Source organism: Serinus canaria, chromosome 4A (assembly GCF_022539315.1).
Source record: "Serinus canaria isolate serCan28SL12 chromosome 4A, serCan2020, whole genome shotgun sequence".
NCBI classification, from domain to species: Eukaryota; Metazoa; Chordata; class Aves; order Passeriformes; family Fringillidae; genus Serinus; species Serinus canaria.
This window is the reverse complement of record NC_066318.1, coordinates 11,104,206-11,122,876: the sequence shown is the minus strand read 5'-3', so window position 1 is coordinate 11,122,876 and position 18,671 is coordinate 11,104,206. Positions and strand designations below refer to the sequence as shown.

Below are 18,671 nucleotides of genomic sequence, written 5' to 3'. Positions count from 1 at the left end.
GTCTGTCTTGTGAGCAGGTAGTTTGGGTACCAGGAGTCAGATAGGATGCCTGAAGAGACAGTTTCCAGACCTAAGGAAATAGAATTTTGTTTTTCCATGTTCATTTGCATGGATGTCTGTATTAAATTAGTTGTGCATTGTTTTGTTTTCCTCAGAAATTGCATATTACAGGATCAGGGTTGAGTTACAAAACTGTGTACCATCCTGCCATAAGCTGGTATTTTTTTGAGAGCCAATCCTTCAGAACAGGGGACACTCCAGTGATGGAGCCAGTGAGCATGGTCTGATAAACTGGTTTTCTATGGTGAAGAAATAAGTATTCTCTTAACTTTTTGCTAGTCAAATCTGGCTCAATTTTCTGCAGAGTCTGTAAAGCTCCTGTAGCTGTGTTCAGCTGATGGCTGCAGTTTGTCTCCGTGGAGCATCAGACCGTGCTGGTCAGCACTCCATCCTACTGTTGTCACAGAGGGGAAGGGTTTGCAGACAGTGTAATTTTGGACTATGTTTGATTGCTTTCTGCTGTTTCCATCAACTTATGTTTCATTCCATTCAGCATATAAAGAGATGTAAACAACAGTCCTGCAGTCATGAAGTGAGGGGCAGGGGAAAGTCCCCTTACCCCTTTTGCCCTTTAGTATCTTTCTTGAGCTGCAACCACTGAATGAAAGTCATTTGCCATTCTTTACATTACCTGTCCACAGTTGGGTGAGTTCTTTGGTCAGCTGGTAAATCTGTGAAAAAGTGCAGTGTCAGAGTAGAGGAATTAAACTCTGTTGGATCCACACTGTGAGAACTTTTGCTTTTCTGTATGAAGAGCTGGAAGCAAATGTGGCAGAGAACTGCAGAACTACCGTGGGTGCTACCAACCAAGATCCATCTCCTTGTGTTATGTCCACAGTTGCAGTTTTGTCTGGTGCCAGTTGCAACACTGATTTTGTAAGTTAGTAATGAGCTGGAGATAAGCCTTCTCATGGCTTTTCCTTGCCTTCTTTCTGCATATAGGCCCTTCATTCTCCCCAGGGATAATCCTGAGTGGAAGAACTGGGATCCCGGGGGAGCCTGGGCAAAGAGGGCTGCCAGGAGCTTTGGGTCCAAAGGGCTACAAAGGTAATTGACTCTTGTTTTTGAGAGAGCATTTCAGCTGTCATTGGGCTGAGAGATAGTTACATGTGGTTAATATCATAAGGGATGAGTTGTAAGTGTCTTTATGACAAATCACAGGAGGGGTTGAAGGAGGCAACAGCCTTTGCAATTTAGAGACAGTTGTGCCCAGCACTGTCAGTAAAATCCTATTTCTTCTTCTTATTCTGCACAGGCAAATAAGCTGATAAATATATCATGCACAGAAAATTGCCTAAGTAAGTTATACTTCAAAGCCATGAGACTTAGAAATAAAATCTTATTCACTGCTTTTTGCAATAGAGGCTGTAAATGAAAAAAAAACTTAATTTTTTTCTCCCCTGTGCTAAAAATCATGAGAATTTGGGTCTTACTGTGTGTCAGAACCAGCATGAAAAAATCCATGCTGACACAGATATTTCTGTGCTTGGTGATTGTTTGGGTCCATGACCAGTAACAATTCAGGGAGTCATTGTAACCTACTGCGAGGGGGACTATGGATTTTTTTTTTTTTGATAACTATCTCTTAAAAAATGCACAACACCTCCCTAAAACTCCCCTAAACCCATCTGTTTAGGAAAGTATAAACCTTTGGGAAAAGGTCTAGAAGTGATGAGGTTTGTGCCACACATGGTTATTTGGTGATGGGCATTGCATGGAAATTAAACTGGAGAAAACCTGAGCTCCACTTGATTGGCACTCACATCACTGAGCAGAGGAGAATGAGAATATGAGAATGGCTTTGTCTTAATGGAATCAAATATTGCTTTTGGAGCTCTTGCAACTGAAGAGGGTCTTTATCCAAATGAAACTCAGTTTGGAGTGTTGACTATTTTCCAGGAGAGGCGGGTGATTGTGCTTGTGATGGAGGAGTTACAAGAGCTGGCCTAAAAGGCATCTCAGGCCTACCAGGTCCATCAGGAAGCCCTGGTGTGCCTGGTGCCAAGGGCATTGGTGGGGACCCAGGCTCTGTGGGAGCACCAGGACTGCGAGGCCCTCCGGTAAGGCAGGATCAGTTTGTGTTGGTTACTCTGAATGTGGCCATGTGCAATTGTTGGTCTTAAATGTAATGAAAGAACACTTTTTTTTTTTTCAATAATTGCTTCTATTTGGATTTAAAAAAAAATCAACCTAGAAACTGATCTGTGTAAAGAAACTGAAAGTAGAGATGCTATCAGCTATAAAAGTGGGAGAACAAATGGTTCTTAAATTCTGAGAACTGCACATTCATCAGTCAAGAGAAAAGCAGTAAGAGTTATTCATCCCAGGACTTCTTGGAAGTAGACATACATTGGATTAGACCCAGGGCTCTTCCTAAGTGAGGGCTGGCTGGGGAAGCTGTTGTACATGTGCATGGAGAGAAGATCTGAGAAATCAAACAGGGAGATCTTTCCACATCAATGCTCATAGCTGTAAAAACTGTGCTCCACAGATGGAGTCTGCTTCCTAACTGCTGTATGCTAAATACATCAATGAGGGTTGAGCTCTGGTTTTTATCAAACAGCTACCATAACAAATAGGATTTTCCAAAGTGCTGAGCATTGTTCATTGCAAGTATTTACTTTTGAAAGTCGTAGTCCATAAAGATACAAGTCATTTGTCTTCAGAGGATCTTCATCAGTGTCAGTAAGTGCAGCACAACAAGCAATAGGGAAGAAGTTTCATTACTTGGGTCTTATTATATCATGAGTGATGTAATGTTCCCAGATGCCATACAAGATTGCTGTCACTGTTACCAAGGTTTGGCTTGCCACTGTGAAGCTGTAGTGACAGTAGAAACAGCTGAAAGCAAACCAAGCTCTTTTCCCTCCCAAGTTAATGTACACAATAGGAAACTCTGGAGATTCTTTCTGATCTGGTCATTGTGTCCTGTCCTTGTATGACATTTTTAAGAAGCAAAGCCTTTTCTCTGCCCATTCCTTTTCTTTATGTATTGGTCTGTAGGCTTCAGCTGGTCAGCAAGGACTTCCAGGCCTTAAGGGAGAAAAAGGGGATCCATCCTATGCAACAGTCAAAGGTGCCCGTGGGGACCGCGGTGCGACAGCGCCCAGAGGACCTTCAGGCATCCCAGGAGCTCCAGGCAGGGATGGGCTTCCAGGCTTGCCAGGCCCACCAGGCCCTCCAGTAAGTCCAGATTAACCTAGCAGCAGTGCTTCAGAACTGCTGAATAAGGAGCAGAGAAAGCAGCCAAGCCTGGCAAACTAGTCCTGATTAGCCCTGTGGTAAAGCTTCAAATACATAAAAAGCTCACAGTCCCTGAGCACAAATTTGTGTTGGTCAGGATTAATAATTAGCATTCCTAATGCCTCTCTCAAAAGATAAACTTCACTAGACCCTTATGCTGTTCTAAGAGACAAAAGACATTGTAGGCATAATTATAAGTAAAATCTTGAAATAGAAAAAAAAAATCACACCAGAATCTTATCAATTAAAAAGAGAGTAAATGTCTTTCAGAATCTGTAGTATTTGCATTTTGGCAAATACAATATAAAATATTCTTTGTAATAGTCACCAAGTTTTGTTGCATTTTAAAATAAAGATGGATAATTTAAAGTGGTTTCTGTGTATCTTTTCAGGCTTACCTGAACTTTGCACAGAACCAACCAAACTCTTTCACACTTTTAAAAATTTTAGTGGTGAACATTGTTTCTGCATCCCTTTGACTTTGAGCTGTTATTCTCTTTGCTGTGCACAGGGTGATGGTGGGCTGGGTTTCCCAGGTGAAAAGGGTCTGCCAGGATTACCTGGCTCCAAGGGCCATCGAGGAGAACCTGGTTCTCCTGGTGTTGGATACCCAGGCCCTAGTGGAGTTCGTGGACCACCAGGTGACAGTGGAATGGATGGGTTTCCAGGACAAGCAGGTCTTCCAGGCCCTCCAGGTAAATATTGCTGTGTCTGCTCTTACTTGGAAAAGGGTAAAGCTGCAAGTGGAATGGTACTCAATTTACTGCTGGGCCTGTGGCCAGGCCAGAAGATTGCATTAGGCTAAAGACTGCTCTTCAAATAATTGAAACTTGTTTGTGGGCTCACCAGGCCTCACATAGCAGTCACAGATTTCTCAAGTGTCATGTTCAGGAGGACACAGATAATAAGCAATAAACACTCAAACAGTGCTGAAATACTAAGAGTATTAGATGGACCCTGACAATTGTTGGAGAGCCATTTTACACCAAAGGTGGTTAGGAAGAGTGGTAAAATGAGGCTTTTGAAAACACCCAAATCATTGTCCAAATAAAAGCAGCAATTCACTGATATCTGAGGTGTCTGATTCAGTTTTCAGAGCTATTACTACTATTGAAATAAGAGCTCCAGATTTTTTTAAAAGAAGAAATGCTAATACATTGTATGAATGAACAGGTGTTGATGAAAAAGAGGTTGTCAGGACAGTCAGGTAAGGAGTTCAGTTATGACTTGTGCAACCAGCTCTGGGCTCTGATTACTTCCTGAGGTACTGTGGTTTGGCTCAGTTGGTTTGTCATTATATGCACCTAAAGCATACCATAATGACAAGTGATAAAGTAAGCAAAGATGGGCTAGATAATAGTCCATATATGCTGTTTTATGCTCATTCTCAAATTTAGTTACATGGAAATTCATGTCTAAACATTTATGGAAAATGTTTTCATTACAAAATGACTGCAGAAAGCTGGTCCCAGTGTTCCATGTCAACCATTTAAATATAATTAAGGTAAACAGTATTTTTATTTTGTCAATGCTGAGTTTCAGTGTATTTTGCATGCTGTGTATACTTGGGCTTCTAGGTTTGTAATTCTGTCTGTGTCAATAATGCAGAGCTAGTAAAGTATTTGCAGGTATAATATAGTGGCATAGATTTCTGGACTGATAAAGTGATGCTCTGAGCTCAAAACCCTTGGTGGTAAGACCACCACAGTGAGAAGAGTTGGCAGAGGAATCTCAGACCCAGAGGGAGGTAAGAGCAAGGCCAGGGCAGCCCCAGGAGTTTACCAGATGTGCTGGATGGGGATAGTACCTCACAGCAGTGTCATGCTGCCTTGTTGTTAGGGGAGGAGATGTCCATTGTACATTAATATCCCCCAGGGATAGTCTGCATAAGCTTTTTGTTTTCAATTCAAGTCATGTGCTAAATGCTAAAAGCTTTAATTCCTAGTTGTGAAAGCTTACATATTTGTTCAGTAAATTTTCTCTTACAGAATCCACTAAATTCAAGTTGCATTGTGAGATAAGTAAAAGCAAAATGCTCTGTACATGATGTGAACTCCATTTATTCTGCAGAGTACATCAGAAGCCAGCTTTTTATGGGTGCTACATGAAAGCTTTGGAAACAATGAACAGGCCTTTGTGTAGGAGAGTATTTATAGCCAGAACACGTGGGAAAGGGAGTAAGTCATTAGCCAGTTCAGTTTGCACCTCCACAGAGATGTGCAAGAAAACTTGTGAGTGCACCTTTCCTCCCATACTAGGAAATAAAATGCATACATTAAAATACATATCATCCTTTGATGTAGTAAATTTCATCTAATATTAAAGAAATGTGTGTGGGTAGAATAAATAATCACTCCTTATTTGTCCAGATTGAAAGGTCTTATTGTGAAAATGATAAAAAACATTTAAAGAGTCTGTGACTTTGTACTAGTTTGAAAGCAAACCAGTGAGAGATCCCAAGTCAGAACTACAATTTAATAAGAAAATTAAGATAAAGGCAATAATACAGTATCACTGGCTTAAACTGGCAGAGTCTGGCTACAACCTTGGTGTTTCTTTGTTGTAGGTATCACCTTGCCCTGCATAGTTCCTGGAGCATATGGGCCCCCAGGGACTCCCGGCTTTCCAGGACTGCCAGGTGGGGACACAGGATGATGTAATGCACTGACTGACTGCCAAACAGCACTCATTCCTCAAAGAAGATAATACGTCCCAATTACTCCTCCTCCAAGTGATAGTTATTCCTGAGGGTTAACTGGCAGAACAATGTTCTTTTTTTTTCCCAAAGTGACTAGGCCTAAATCCCGTGGAGGATCATATTAACTGCACCATTTTTTAGCCTTCATGTAGCCTTGAACACAAGCCTTCTGCTTCTGTGTGGCCATAGCTTTGAGACTTTATTTAGCTTAAATTTTGTATCCAGCCCCAGCTTTGCAGAAAATTCTTGATCCTGTTTTCCTGTGCTGTGTTTTTGTCTTCTGCTATTTGTTTGTTGATATTATTAATTAATTTATTTTTGCCCTTAGGTCCCAAAGGCAGCAAAGGCTTTTCTGGCATTCCAGGCCAGCCTGGGTTACATGGTTCTAAAGGACAGCCAGGGTCTCCAGGAATAATAGGCTTGCAAGGGGAACCTGGTAAGAGGGAATTTGCTGGAGTTCTTTTTATTGTCTGATCAATGTGTACAATACTTTATCAGAGGAGTTATTTGACCTTCCTGGCCACTTCTGCCTCACACATTCTATTGCTCCATCGAGTGTTCCATTGTGCTCCTTGCAAATGCAGGCAAGTCATTGCAGCTTGGGAGAAAACAAAGGAAATATTCAGCATGTTTATCACCTGCCTGTAACACTGTATCACTGCTGGGAGAAAAGAGGTCAGCAGTTTGTTTCTCCAGAGACCGTTGTCACATACTTTGTTCCAGTTTAGGTTAGCTACAAATTTAGTGTAACATTTGTTTTAAGCCCCGTGGTTCTCTGGTAAAGGCACACTGTACACAGTGCTTGGACTCATTTTAGCCATAGGAATTTCTGATGGTTGTGTAAAGAAAGACCAGGAAGCAAAGGTGATGAGGGTTAGGGGTTTTGTCCTTTTGCTTAATGTACCGAGCTTGGAATGCTTTATATAGCTGCAGCTACACACTTCTAGACTATTCTTTTACTGAAAATAAAAGCCAAAAAACCTAAACCTTTCAACAGTTTCATCACTTTCTATCACCAATTATTGTTTCTAATTCAGTACTGAAATATTTTGCAACTTTTCAAGCAATTTTTTCTTTAATGGAACTTTTGAAAATGTATAATTGAGATGCTATTGGAAGCCATATTCTGTACTTCTGTTGAGTGACTTCTATGGATCTTCTCTTTAAGGCTTCCCTGGACCTCGAGGAGAGCAAGGCTCACAAGGACTTCCAGGACTGGATGGAACAGATGGTTTGCCTGGGAAAATGGGTGCTCCAGGCTTAGCTGGAATAAAAGGAGCTCTTGGAGATGTATTTGGTGCTGAGAGTGGAACTGTCGGAGAGCGTGGCCGACCTGGACTTCCAGGTGATAAAGGGCTTACAGGTGATATTGGATTTCCAGGACCAAAAGGTAAGTACTGATATTGCTTGTATCTGGGAATATCAAACTGTTTTTCTTTCAAAGACCCTTCCTCTTTCCAATCACTTGAAGATAATGCAACTCCTCTGAGCTGCTCATAGATGGTGATTTGCTGGTTTTCTGTTAAAATCTAATGCAACTCAAAGGCTTTTATTAAAACTCACTTTTTAATTAAAAGTGTGAATTTTGCTTTATTTGTTCTGTAACCTCCCATCTCTCTGTTTCTAGGGCTGGATGGAAGACCAGGCCTGCTGGGTGTTAAGGGTGAACAGGGTCAGCCAGGATATTCCGGTGTCCCTGGATTGCGGGGTCCTCCTGGGCCTGGAGGTCCTTTTGGTATTAAGGGAAAACCAGGACCCTTGGGATCAGCTGGCCTTGCAGGAGCACCAGGTATGTGGTGTTTTCAAATGAAGACAAGTAGCTGAGCTGAGCTCTGTCGTGTTGAAGTGTGGGAGAAGTTTGGCATTGCTCAGAGTGAGCTCCTACCCCTGGTGAGGGATAACAGTGCAGAATTTGAGCCTATTGACTCTGGCTGCTGGGCAATTCCTGCTGGGAAATGTTACCCCAATACTGTAGGAAGTACAGCAGAAATATAGAAGAAAGCATCTTAAATGTCAGAAGTTTTTAACATCTTTGCTCTTACATGTTGGCTGTATCATTGACATTATCATGGCAGTTAATTTCTATTGTGTGAGGTTGTTTGAAATGTGAATTAGATTGAAAAATTGTTGACTTTCTCAGGACAAGCACTTCTCTTCTCTGTTTTTCTCTTTGCTGGGGCAGAAGAGAGCCTTATTTTCCTTCACTTCAGATGCAAAAGTCCCCACCACTCTAGTATAGTGGTATCTGTAAAGCTGCACTGACTGAAGTATATGAAAGATTGGAGAACCAAGCAAAGAGAGACCTGGGAATTGGTAGATGATGGTCTGGGACATAAAAGTGCTCTTCTGACATAGTAGAATGACAGTGCTGAAGCACGGTGGCAATGAATGAATGAAAGTAGTGACATCACTTGACATGAAAATTATGGGGTTTTTAATTTTTAAAGATTTTAATATTAGCATTCCTTCTGCCTGCTTTTGTTACACATTTGTGGTCTGTATGCCATATTTGACTTTTCTTCAAGTGTTTTTAAAAACCTCCCATTGCTAGGATGATAAGCTCCAAATAACTAAGTTTTTTTGCAGCTGTTGTCTCCCTGAATCATTAATTTCTTTTGTAGCCTTATTCTTTCTGTTTACATATTTTGTCTGTTTTTTCCTTCACCATGTTTCTATTCCATTTATCATCAACTCTCCATTTCTGATGTCACACTGTTTGGTTATGGGTTCTTCACATAGGCTGTCAAGGTGAGAAAATGCAGTGTAGCATAAAAGCTCATGGACTAACAACCCAGCTTTTAATGCTACAAGAATTGCATTGACCATAGGTGATACCCCTTATCATTGCTAATCAAAGCAGGAGGCAAAGAATCATTGTCATGAGAATGCTCAGACAGTAACGAAGTCTCAGGCCTATAAGGAAATTAATAATATACAGAGATTTTAAGTGTGTGTGTTTTCCTTGTGGTCTTAAATAAGGCAGCTCTTTCATCTGCTTAAAAAAGCTGGGTTGTTGCACAAAGTGCTGAGTGTAACAGAACTCGAATATTGATTGCAACTGCAGCAAAGGTAATTTTTCAGAAGCCATCTGATTTTTCCTTCTCTTCATTCCTTTGGATCTGAGCATTCTGTTTTCAATGGTTTGTGCCTTTGTTTAAAATTGTAAACCATTACAAAGCTTCAGCTAGAAACACTTAGAGGCAAAATAGTGCATATGGTATTGGTTTTGTGAGAGCACAATCAGCTTGTTCCTGTAGGGAGCAATTGGCTCTTGAGAAGTACAGCTCAACTACCAAGGTGAAAATAAGAACTTGTGAAAATAAGCCTGTCTAGCTGATTGATCTCTAGTTCACTCAGACAATGGAGTAGGGAGCAGAAGCTGGCATTAATAATGCTCCCCATTCTGTCTTGGCTACCCTGATGATGAAGGTAAGACTGTGCATTGCAGGTCAGTGTCTGGTGGTCAAAATAAGGGGTTTCACTCTTGCCAGTTGTGTAGTGATGTAGGCAGTAACCCTCCTTGTAGGTAATTCATTATTAGATGACTAATGCTTTTGCAGTTCTAAGCTTTATGCCTTCTAGTAGGCTGCATGTGCCATAAGGTCCATTTGTCATTAAAAACAGTGCTGTGTTTAAAGAGCTTGGGAAGCTGCCACAAACTGTCCTAGTTCTGTGCAATATCCTGGATTGAGTTCTTTCTTGTATTGGTTCAGGACCTCCTGGAGTCAAAGGTGTGGCTGGGGATGTAGGACCACAAGGCCCTGCTGGCATGAAAGGCTTCCCAGGTCTTGATGGTGTTCCAGGATCTCCTGGGGAAAGAGGATTCTTAGGGCCACCTGGGCCCTTTGGTCAAGATGGACATCCAGGTTTCTCTGGGCCAAAAGGTAAGTGTTTCAGTCCTGAGATTGCTGCGCCCACAAAAAAAGAACTTTGCTGGTGCTGATTTTAGGTCTAATTTGCTGGAATGGAATGAATCCCCAACTAGTGTTGGGATGCATTTGTTTTTCTGCCAAGTTACAAATTATGGACTTAATTATCAATAATGTTCCTAAGGAAATCTATCTTGAAGATAGATTAGGTCCTTGTGCACAAAGGATTGTGTAAATCAAAATAGACAAGAACATTGAAGAAATGAACAGTGAATGAAATTTATAGAAAGAAGGGAGAGAATCAAGCACAAATGAAATGGGAAGTAAAAATTTACAAACTGTGTGATCTCTAAACACCAATACTGGTTGGTGCTTAAAGATCCAGATACAAGCTGGTTACCTGGAGAATAACACAAAGCAATAGAGCTATGGAACTGCATGTTCTCTTGCAAATTGATTGTGTTTGATCTGCACTGGAAGCAGGACCAGGCTCTCAAAGGTGAACTGAGAAGTGCTGGTTGAAAGTATTGTGACTGGAGACCTGTGACAGAAGTGACAGTGCTGTGCCTGTGCCATGTGCTTGTTTAAGTACCCAGATTTGGGTGATTGGCCAGACCTAGGCAGCTTCTCTCTGTTCCAGGGTGGGTGTACAGGGTACCAGGAGAGACTGATATTCCCTTTTTAATTCTCAACATTTCTATGCAGGTGAGAAGGGCTCTTCTGGCCTGCTTGGTTTCCCCGGCATGCCAGGACTGCCTGGTGTCCCTGGAGTGAATGGGTTTAAAGGAGCTCCTGGCACAGCTGGAGGAAAAGGAAGTCCAGGAGTTGTGGGACTTCAAGGTCAAAAAGGTGAGAAACAGCTGAATAGCTTTTGCTGGCCGTGCAGCAGAGGCACTTAGGAGGCAATTCTGAGATGTCTGTGTCTGGTATTATTCTTCTAAATAGTGTAATCTTCTATTTTTCAATACTTTGGCCTGTTTACCAAAGAGTACTAATGAATTTGCATCAGGAGACGTGGAAGTTCTGATTTTCTCTGCTAGATTATTTTGCAAGGTTTCCTGACTTTTTTATTTCTTCAGGTGACAGAGGTGATATAGGTCCACCAGGTCTTCCTGTTCTTGGGACTTCAGAACAGGCACTGCAAATCAAAGGAGACAAAGGAGATCCTGGATTAGCTGGACTGGGAGGATTCCCAGGACCTAGAGGTATTTCACAATATTGCAGTTAGTTGCCAGTATCAGTTGTTCAGTATCTGGGCTTGTTATCAGAGGAGCAGGGTCTGTCCTTTTGGCAGTGCCTGCAGTGATACTGTTTTCAGTTCTGCCATTCCCAATCTAGCAAGACTTGCTTGTGGCAGTTCTGGATTTTGAGAAAACAGTTTTCCTTTGAAGTTCTGTTCTGTAGATCTAATGCCATCCCTTCTTCCTCTTTAGGAGAGTTTAGGGTAACAGGTCAATTGACCCAAATGAGCTGGATGTGTGTATTATTGAATGAAATTCCTCTCTTCTGTATTACCCAGGTGATAAAGGAATCCAAGGAAGCAGTGGACAGCCTGGTCTCCCTGGTCCAGCTGGGTCACCAAGCAAGGAGAGAGGTCTTTATGGTGACCCAGGCTTCCCTGGTCCACCTGGACAGCCCGGCCTGCCAGGACAGAAGGGTGCACATGGTATCATGGGATTCCCAGGAATGCCAGGAGAGAGGGTAAATACCTTCTCAAGTATCATCTTCTTCTCTGGGTGCTCTTTGCAAAACCCTGTGTTCTAATAGGTACTTCTGTAGCACAGCAGCAGAACCTGGCAGGGTTTTTCCTTACAAAACTTCCAAATTGTTTTTGTTTGGCTCATACCATTAAATGGCATTTTAATTAGTATTTCTTCCTACAGCTTTGTGTTCTGTTATTCCACATGACCCAAGCTTTGAACAGCAAGAATAAAAAACAAAAAAGCAAATATTAATTGTGGTTGGGTTGGTTTCTTTCAGGGTTCAGATGGCACCACAGGAACACTTGGATTCCCAGGACCTATTGGCCTTCCTGGTCCAAAGGGTAAAAAACCTTTCACAGTGTATATGGTATTTCATTATACACGGTCCTAATGTTAATGGCACAAAGGAATAAGCAGTGTTCTGAAAGTGTCCATTGCTCTCCAGTGACTGGCTTCAAGGACATATCCCCTTGTAAGAGGCTTCATTCAGACAAGACCCATACCAAACCTAAATACTTTATGGTTCTCTGAAGTTTGACCAATGTGAAACCTGTTGGACAGTGCAAAAAGCCCCCTTTTCTCTCATCTCCTCGTGTCAAAAGTGCAGGATGTTGTGGAATTAACTGTAAATGTCTGTCTTGTGCATTTGTCTGAGTGGATCTGCATCCATTGATGGTTATGAGACTCAGGTGCATCATTTGCTATTGTCTTTGTTTGCACCATGAATTTGAAATATAGCAAGGTTTATTTTCTTAAACAAGCCCTGGAAACTGATATCCGTAGTCAATGACAGAATGGCCCTTCCTTTCTTTCCCAGGTGAACAGGGAGAGTCTCTTGGTGTTCCTGGCATTGCTGGACCAAAAGGAGAGAGAGGAGACCCAGGGTTTCCAGGTAAAGTAGGCCTTGGTTGCTCACTTCAAGAATACAAAATTCTAGAGACTAAACAGGTTGGCATTGCCAAATTTGGGTATTTTTGTAATCTGGAAAGTGAGATTTGTGGAGTCTGCAATCCAGGTGGTCACAAATCTGGATGATAATGAACACATCTGAGACCAGCCTAGTTCTAATGCTGGGTTCACTTCACTTCTTGAGGAGTGAGTTTGCACTGGCATTGGCACCTGGGAGTCCAGCCCAGGGCCCAGGTGATGGCTGAGCAAACACAAGTGCTGCAACCTCAGCATGCCATGTTTCTCACTCTCTTCATGCCTTCCTCCAGTTTGACTTGTATGTTTATATCTTTTAGGAGAGAGAGGGAGAGAAGGACTCAAGGGTGAACCAGGCTATCCAGGAAACACTGGGGTGAATGGACCCAAAGGCAGCCCAGGAGATCTTGGCCAGGAAGGACCAGCAGGTACTGGACTGAGCACTTAAGTTCTGCAGCTCATATTGTGACTATGACAACCTCACCTTGATGCTTCCTTAGCCCTGTTGGGCCTGTCTCAGCTGAGGCTTAAAGAAGTTTGGCAAGAAAATGGGAATTTTCTTGGACAGTAGTTCAAGATGACACCTTGTCCTGCTGCTCAAATATGGTGAATCCTGCAGCACTGAAACCCAAAGGAATCCCATTAGCAAATAGGGAAGATCTGTTAGATACAAGCATTAGCAGCTTCTTCACAGCTCTTTCATTGCAACATTTTTGTCTGTTCCCTCTCCTGAGCCAGACCTACCCGGATGAATGGCTACAAGTGTCTTTGGGTTATGGGGTAATTAGCAGGTAGATTCCCAGATGGTTATCAAAATCAAAGGCTGGAGAATAGTGAAAGTTGTTATTGAAATGTTCTATTTGAAAGAGCAATTTAATTAGTTATTTGTGTGTGAACTGTTCATGTGTTACATAGTGGATGATGAAGAATGTCACTGCTATGATTAACAAAATCAAAAATAGTTTTATAAATGCGATGCTAATGGTGGCATGAAAAGAGATTTGGATCTGATTTTGCTTTATTTAAATAGTAATTTATTCACCTATCTTATGAGTTAAGTGCAGGAACAGAAGCTGTAAGATGGAGCTGTGAGCTGTTTCAGCCTGGACATGATGTGTAGTACCGGAATATTTTTCTGCTTGCTTTTAGGAATCCCTGGAAATGCTGGGCTGAGAGGAGCCCCAGGCCCACCAGGACCCCCAGGACAGCCAGGAGCTGTTGGATTCCCTGGAGCTCGTGGAACAGTGGGACCTAAAGGTAGGTGTGAATCTGCACATGGAAGGAGGATTTGGGTCAGAAAAGCAGAGTTTTGGCCAAGTGTCTCGGGCAGGCAGCGTGTGATGGGCCAGCTGTGTGAGGGAAAGGGCTCCTTCTTGGCAGCCTTGTGCAGGCACCAGCTGCTAGGAATGAGCAGAGGAAGGGCTGGAAAGGGAGGGGCTCTCACTTGATTTGAATCTCTAATGGGTGTTCATGGAGGGCAAAACTGGAGAGAGCAGTGGGAAGAGTTTCTGTGAAGGGCACTTGTGTGAAGGAAGATTAACAGCTTTATGTACTGTGCTCCCCTGGGCTCACTTATGTGTTCCCAATGTCTCCTCAGGCTTTCATGGATTTCCAGGTTTAAATGGTCTGAATGGCTTGCCAGGCACAAAAGGCTCTCCTGGAACACCAGGTAAAGGAAATGTGTAGTGGAAGTGTGATAGCTAGGGAGATATGTAACTGCTCCTCCATGAGAGCGTTTCCCACAAAATTCCCCTATTCCACCCAGTTCTGGCTTTAATTATGACCTAAGAAAAACCTCAGGATACTGAATGTGCATTAACCAACTCTTCTTCAATGCCAGTAAGAACAGGATGCAGCCTGTGGAGTTGAAGAGGCTTTTCTGGTGATGGTTCTCCTTGAATTCCTGAAGGATTGTGTCACTTCTGGAAAACTAATAGAATGAAATCATAAAACTTTTTCTAATGGATTTTTGATTTGAGCAGGGCAGCACCAAATGCTTGCTTTGAATTGGACTTAGCAATGAAATGTTTCTGTACTGCTTTTCAGAGCCCTCCATTATATGGAGCTCAAGGAAGGCATCAATAAAATAAGAAGCTTTGATTTGATTTCTTTGATTTGTTTCCAGATTCTGCTTTTAGGGAGCTTTTGCTCGACTTTCTCATATTTGAATCATATGAAATGGAATGCAGTTCTGTGTTGCAAACAGGGTTTTACTAAAGAAAAGGAGTGAAGAAAGATCTTACCAAAAAGACTTGTTTAGTTACAGTCATGTTGTAAAGTAGCAGCAAAAATTTGCGGCAGCTGTTTTATGGATGAAAATTGATAGACTTCATGTGTACAACTCAATACCTGTGTTTTCTTTGTTTAAAACATTATCAGAAGGCAATGATTTGCAGCATATAGATCCTCCACAATTTTCCTGAGAGAGCTGCTTTTAGTGTATACTTTTTCTAGAGGGGCATTCTGAAGGAAGGAAGCCTCTGTCTTGCACCACTTGTGCCTGTGTGCATTCTGCAGCAGTCTGTGCAAACTGAATTCCCTCCCTGTGTTGCAGTATGAAGCCCACAAGGTTATTTTAAGACCAGAACCTTGAGTCTGGTGTGTCCTAGTGAGAGACACAGCATACAGGCTGGCAGCAGATCCTGTCACAGGACTGCTGTGTTCCCATTCTTGTGCAAGAGCTTGTGGGAAGACCAGAACAGTCATGTGCTCTTCTCTCAGCATCTCACAGATTCTTTAAATTCACTCTGCACAGCCAGAGTAACACGTGAGGCACCAAATCACCAATTCCAGCTGCTCTACTGAAAACACTAGAGACAGTAGTAGATGACTAGTTTTTAAAACACCACTCATTTTTGTAATAATTTGACTGCTATTAGGCAATTTAATGGGCTCTCTTATATTTGTTAACATTGTTTAATTAGGTCTGAGTGAAGCTGGACTGAAAGGACCTGCAGGTCTCCCAGGTACAAAGGGTGAAGAAGGCTCTCCTGGCTTGGGAAGAGGAGCTGCAGGATTCCCTGGAGCAAAAGGCTCATCAGGAGACGTGGGTAAATACTGATGTCTGAAAGCAGGATGTATTGCATCTGAGGTTAATGGGTTGCATGGTCAGCAGACCTACCAAAGACAATTTCTGAAGCCCCAAAGGTGGTTAGAAGCTTGACAGGCACATGTGAAATCTGTGATGTTGCTCTGTATTTTGAGAAGCAGTTGGTTGCACAGTTCTGAAAGTATCTGTATCTCTCCTGAACAGCACAATGTGTGTTGTTTCCCCTCCTATAGTGAGATGTCTCTTGGTTCTCCTCAGTATAAATGCTTCCCAGCCACTGCTTCTGTCAATGTCTGTGAAGATCCATGAAGACCTTTGCTTGTCCCTCACTTTGTGTTTCTTATTCTAGGTCCCCCTGGTCCTATGGGACTGCCTGGCCTGCCAGGAACACCTGGAGTTTCTCTTCCATCTGATATACGGGGCAGACCTGGAGATGCTGGTGTTCCAGGCACTGATGGGAGTTCAGGTGTGTGTGGTTTGGAAGCTCTGTCATGGTGGCTCTGGTACCATTCAGTACCTCACAGCCTTGTCAGAGAGGTTGAGACTCCAGCCTTTTCCCACACAGAAAGAAATGCTGGGGATAGCCCCACAATTTACTTTGCCCCAGAAATAGATGTTGCCAGTTAACTCTGTTGTCTCTAGGTTTTCCAGGTCCTCCAGGACCACGAGGGCCCCCTGGCCCAGCTTCTGACCAAGGGGACACAGGCACGCCAGGTTTCCCTGGTGTTCTTGGCTTGAGAGGCATTAAGGGCGACGTGGGACCTACTGGTCCAGTTGGACTTCCTGGAGTATCTGGAATCAAAGGTAACCTTGCCTTGAAAGGACCTGGGAGTGGTTTAGCAGCTGTCATGTGACAGTAGGAATGGTTATTGGGTGGTTAGTGTGGACTCCTCGTTCGGCTGAATTTGACGTCTCAGTCTTTCCTTTTGGCTCCTGCAGCTTTTACCTACTGACTCCAAAAGCAGCAAAGTGGGGCCAGCTCCAGGTGTTCTCAATGTGTCCCTAATTATCTTTTTCCTCTTGTCTTTGTTTTTTCCTGAGTAGATGGTGTCCACCTGCAATGTTGCTGTGCTTGTTGACCCACTTGTGCTCTCTAGGCAAGGACTGGAGTTGCTGTTTCATCCCACCTGTCCTGTATGCTCAGAGGCATTAGTGTGGTGGATTTAGGTCTCAACAAGAGGCTAAGAGGATTGTAGGAGTTCAGAGATGTTCTGGGCTAAGGCAGGGAGTGTGTTGATCTCTCTTTGGGCTGTAGAAAGGAGGCCAAAGAGCAGCTGCACACAGGGACTCCAGGAGCAAGGTTTGAGAGACACCACACGAGTCAAAAGCCAGGGCAGGATGGAGAATCTGGAGAATCACTGTCACATGAACAGCTGTCTGCTGTCTTTGTAGGCTGGCAGATCCCATCCCTCTGTGCTGTGCATAGAGATGGATTTAATAGTAAAGATGTGTACTCTCCAAACCCTGTCCCTGGGCTACCCAAGGAAGGGGAAGGGTACTTTCAATAAAGTACAGTTAGGTAGCAGTGGAAATTCTTGTTTTGAGGCTCTCCAGGCATTATGGATGTGAAATTGGGCACAGACTGCTTTGAGGGTTGTGGTCCCCTCCACCTTGGAGCCCCAGTGCTGTTGCTGACATCAGTGAGAGCCACAGCTGTGGGTCAGAATTAGTGTTTAGGCCCAGTCTTAGCTGTGTGTCTTTGCAGGTGCAAGAGGTGAGCCTGGCCTAATGGGGATGCCAGGTAAAGATGGGCCTCCAGGGGATCCTGGTTATGCTGGGCTGAAAGGTGAAATGGGCCCTCGAGGTGAGTGCTGGAGGATTTAAAAAGCTGTTATTTATTGCACCTGGTTTGGGCTGGGGGTGACTTCAGAGCTCCCTTAATGGACTTATTTGGGAGACTCTTGATTTCTTAGAGACTGAAGTAAGTTAGAGCTTGACATACTTTTTACAAGACACTCAGTGCTGCTGTACAAAGGTGGTCCTAATTTCACATTTTTCTCCTTTGTGTCAGGATTAGCATCAAATCTGTATGGGTTTTGTGGGGTTTTTGTGACACATCCTTTGCCCCATGTGCAGGTCTCCCTGGCAGACCAGGGGCTCCAGGAATAACCCCACAGCCAGAAGAAGTCACAGCCCCTGCAGGATTACCTGGTCTGCCAGGAATTGATGGTGTTCCTGGCTTTGATGGAGATCCTGGATTCCATGGCCCAGCTGGAAAACCAGGTAAAAAGTACACTCAGTTCACCAAAATGCTGTTCTTCTGGGAGAAAAACACTGCTTTATCTAATGCATTAGGGATGTTTACAGTTTTTTTTAATTATGGAAAGAATTCCATCAAAATGCATACAAATATAATATATATAAATATAACCATGTGTGATACTCAAATGCACCTCTCAATCCTTTAACAGACAGCCAGATCAGGTGGGGCCTCTTTTGGAGGTGGCTGTTTATGACCACAGCTGGTGAAGAGTGAGCTCTTGGCATGGCTGCTGACATCTTATTTCCCTTCTGGAATGAGATTGCAGGAGTCAAAGCAGTATGTGAGGAAAAATGAGGAAATAATGATACTAATAACTGCATTTTATTTCAGGCCCAAAAGGATTGCCAGGAAGACCTGGTTTGAAAGGACGTGATGGCCTACCTGGAACGCCTGGCACGGCTGGGGATCCAGGACTTTCAGGTACCCCAGGACCACAGGGATTTGAAGGTAATTTTATGATTTGTTGAGCACAGATCAAAAAGAAGCAAACAGTAGAACTGTGTTTGCTTACAGCCAATTATCTTAGGAAAACCAGGGGATTTATGTGGTATTGTGTTTTGTGTCTACCTGCCATGAAGGAAATTTAATCTTCAGTGAGGAAAGTTGTGTCACATGTCCTTGTTGATGTCATGGTGCTTTCTGTAGGTGCATTTCTAAACACCTTTTGGTTTTAATGTTTTGTGGATGTGGGAATGATCGTGAAGATCTAGATGAGTGATAAAGTATTCACAGTAACCATAGCTCTGAGGCTTGGACAGGAGAGGAAAGGCACAGTGAGAAATATCATCAAGAAAAGTGCTATTGCAAAAATGAATGAATTAGGTTTTGGTTGGTGCTTTGAGATCCTCAGAACAACTGTACT

The 18,671-nt window shown here is 43.0% G+C and overlaps 1 protein-coding gene across 2 annotated transcripts in view; it reads left to right on the top strand.

Moving 5' to 3' along the window:
• The window catches only part of COL4A6 (collagen type IV alpha 6 chain), a 109,981-nt gene that overhangs the window by 87,119 nt on the left and 4,191 nt on the right, over window positions 1-18,671 (top strand). For both annotated transcript variants that reach the window (XM_018914331.3, XM_050974445.1), the window contains 23 exons: window positions 1,003-1,107; window positions 1,960-2,120; window positions 3,064-3,243; window positions 3,815-3,998; window positions 5,870-5,941; window positions 6,330-6,437; window positions 7,170-7,391; window positions 7,629-7,790; window positions 9,715-9,885; window positions 10,576-10,719; window positions 10,950-11,075; window positions 11,390-11,571; window positions 11,851-11,914; window positions 12,391-12,465; window positions 12,818-12,925; window positions 13,647-13,754; window positions 14,095-14,166; window positions 15,422-15,547; window positions 15,896-16,012; window positions 16,189-16,350; window positions 17,252-17,350; window positions 17,623-17,769; window positions 18,140-18,256. In XM_018914331.3, the coding sequence (XP_018769876.2) occupies window positions 1,003-1,107; window positions 1,960-2,120; window positions 3,064-3,243; window positions 3,815-3,998; window positions 5,870-5,941; window positions 6,330-6,437; window positions 7,170-7,391; window positions 7,629-7,790; window positions 9,715-9,885; window positions 10,576-10,719; window positions 10,950-11,075; window positions 11,390-11,571; window positions 11,851-11,914; window positions 12,391-12,465; window positions 12,818-12,925; window positions 13,647-13,754; window positions 14,095-14,166; window positions 15,422-15,547; window positions 15,896-16,012; window positions 16,189-16,350; window positions 17,252-17,350; window positions 17,623-17,769; window positions 18,140-18,256 (3,012 nt within the window). The remainder of the gene's footprint in view (window positions 1-1,002; window positions 1,108-1,959; window positions 2,121-3,063; window positions 3,244-3,814; window positions 3,999-5,869; window positions 5,942-6,329; window positions 6,438-7,169; window positions 7,392-7,628; window positions 7,791-9,714; window positions 9,886-10,575; window positions 10,720-10,949; window positions 11,076-11,389; window positions 11,572-11,850; window positions 11,915-12,390; window positions 12,466-12,817; window positions 12,926-13,646; window positions 13,755-14,094; window positions 14,167-15,421; window positions 15,548-15,895; window positions 16,013-16,188; window positions 16,351-17,251; window positions 17,351-17,622; window positions 17,770-18,139; window positions 18,257-18,671) is intronic.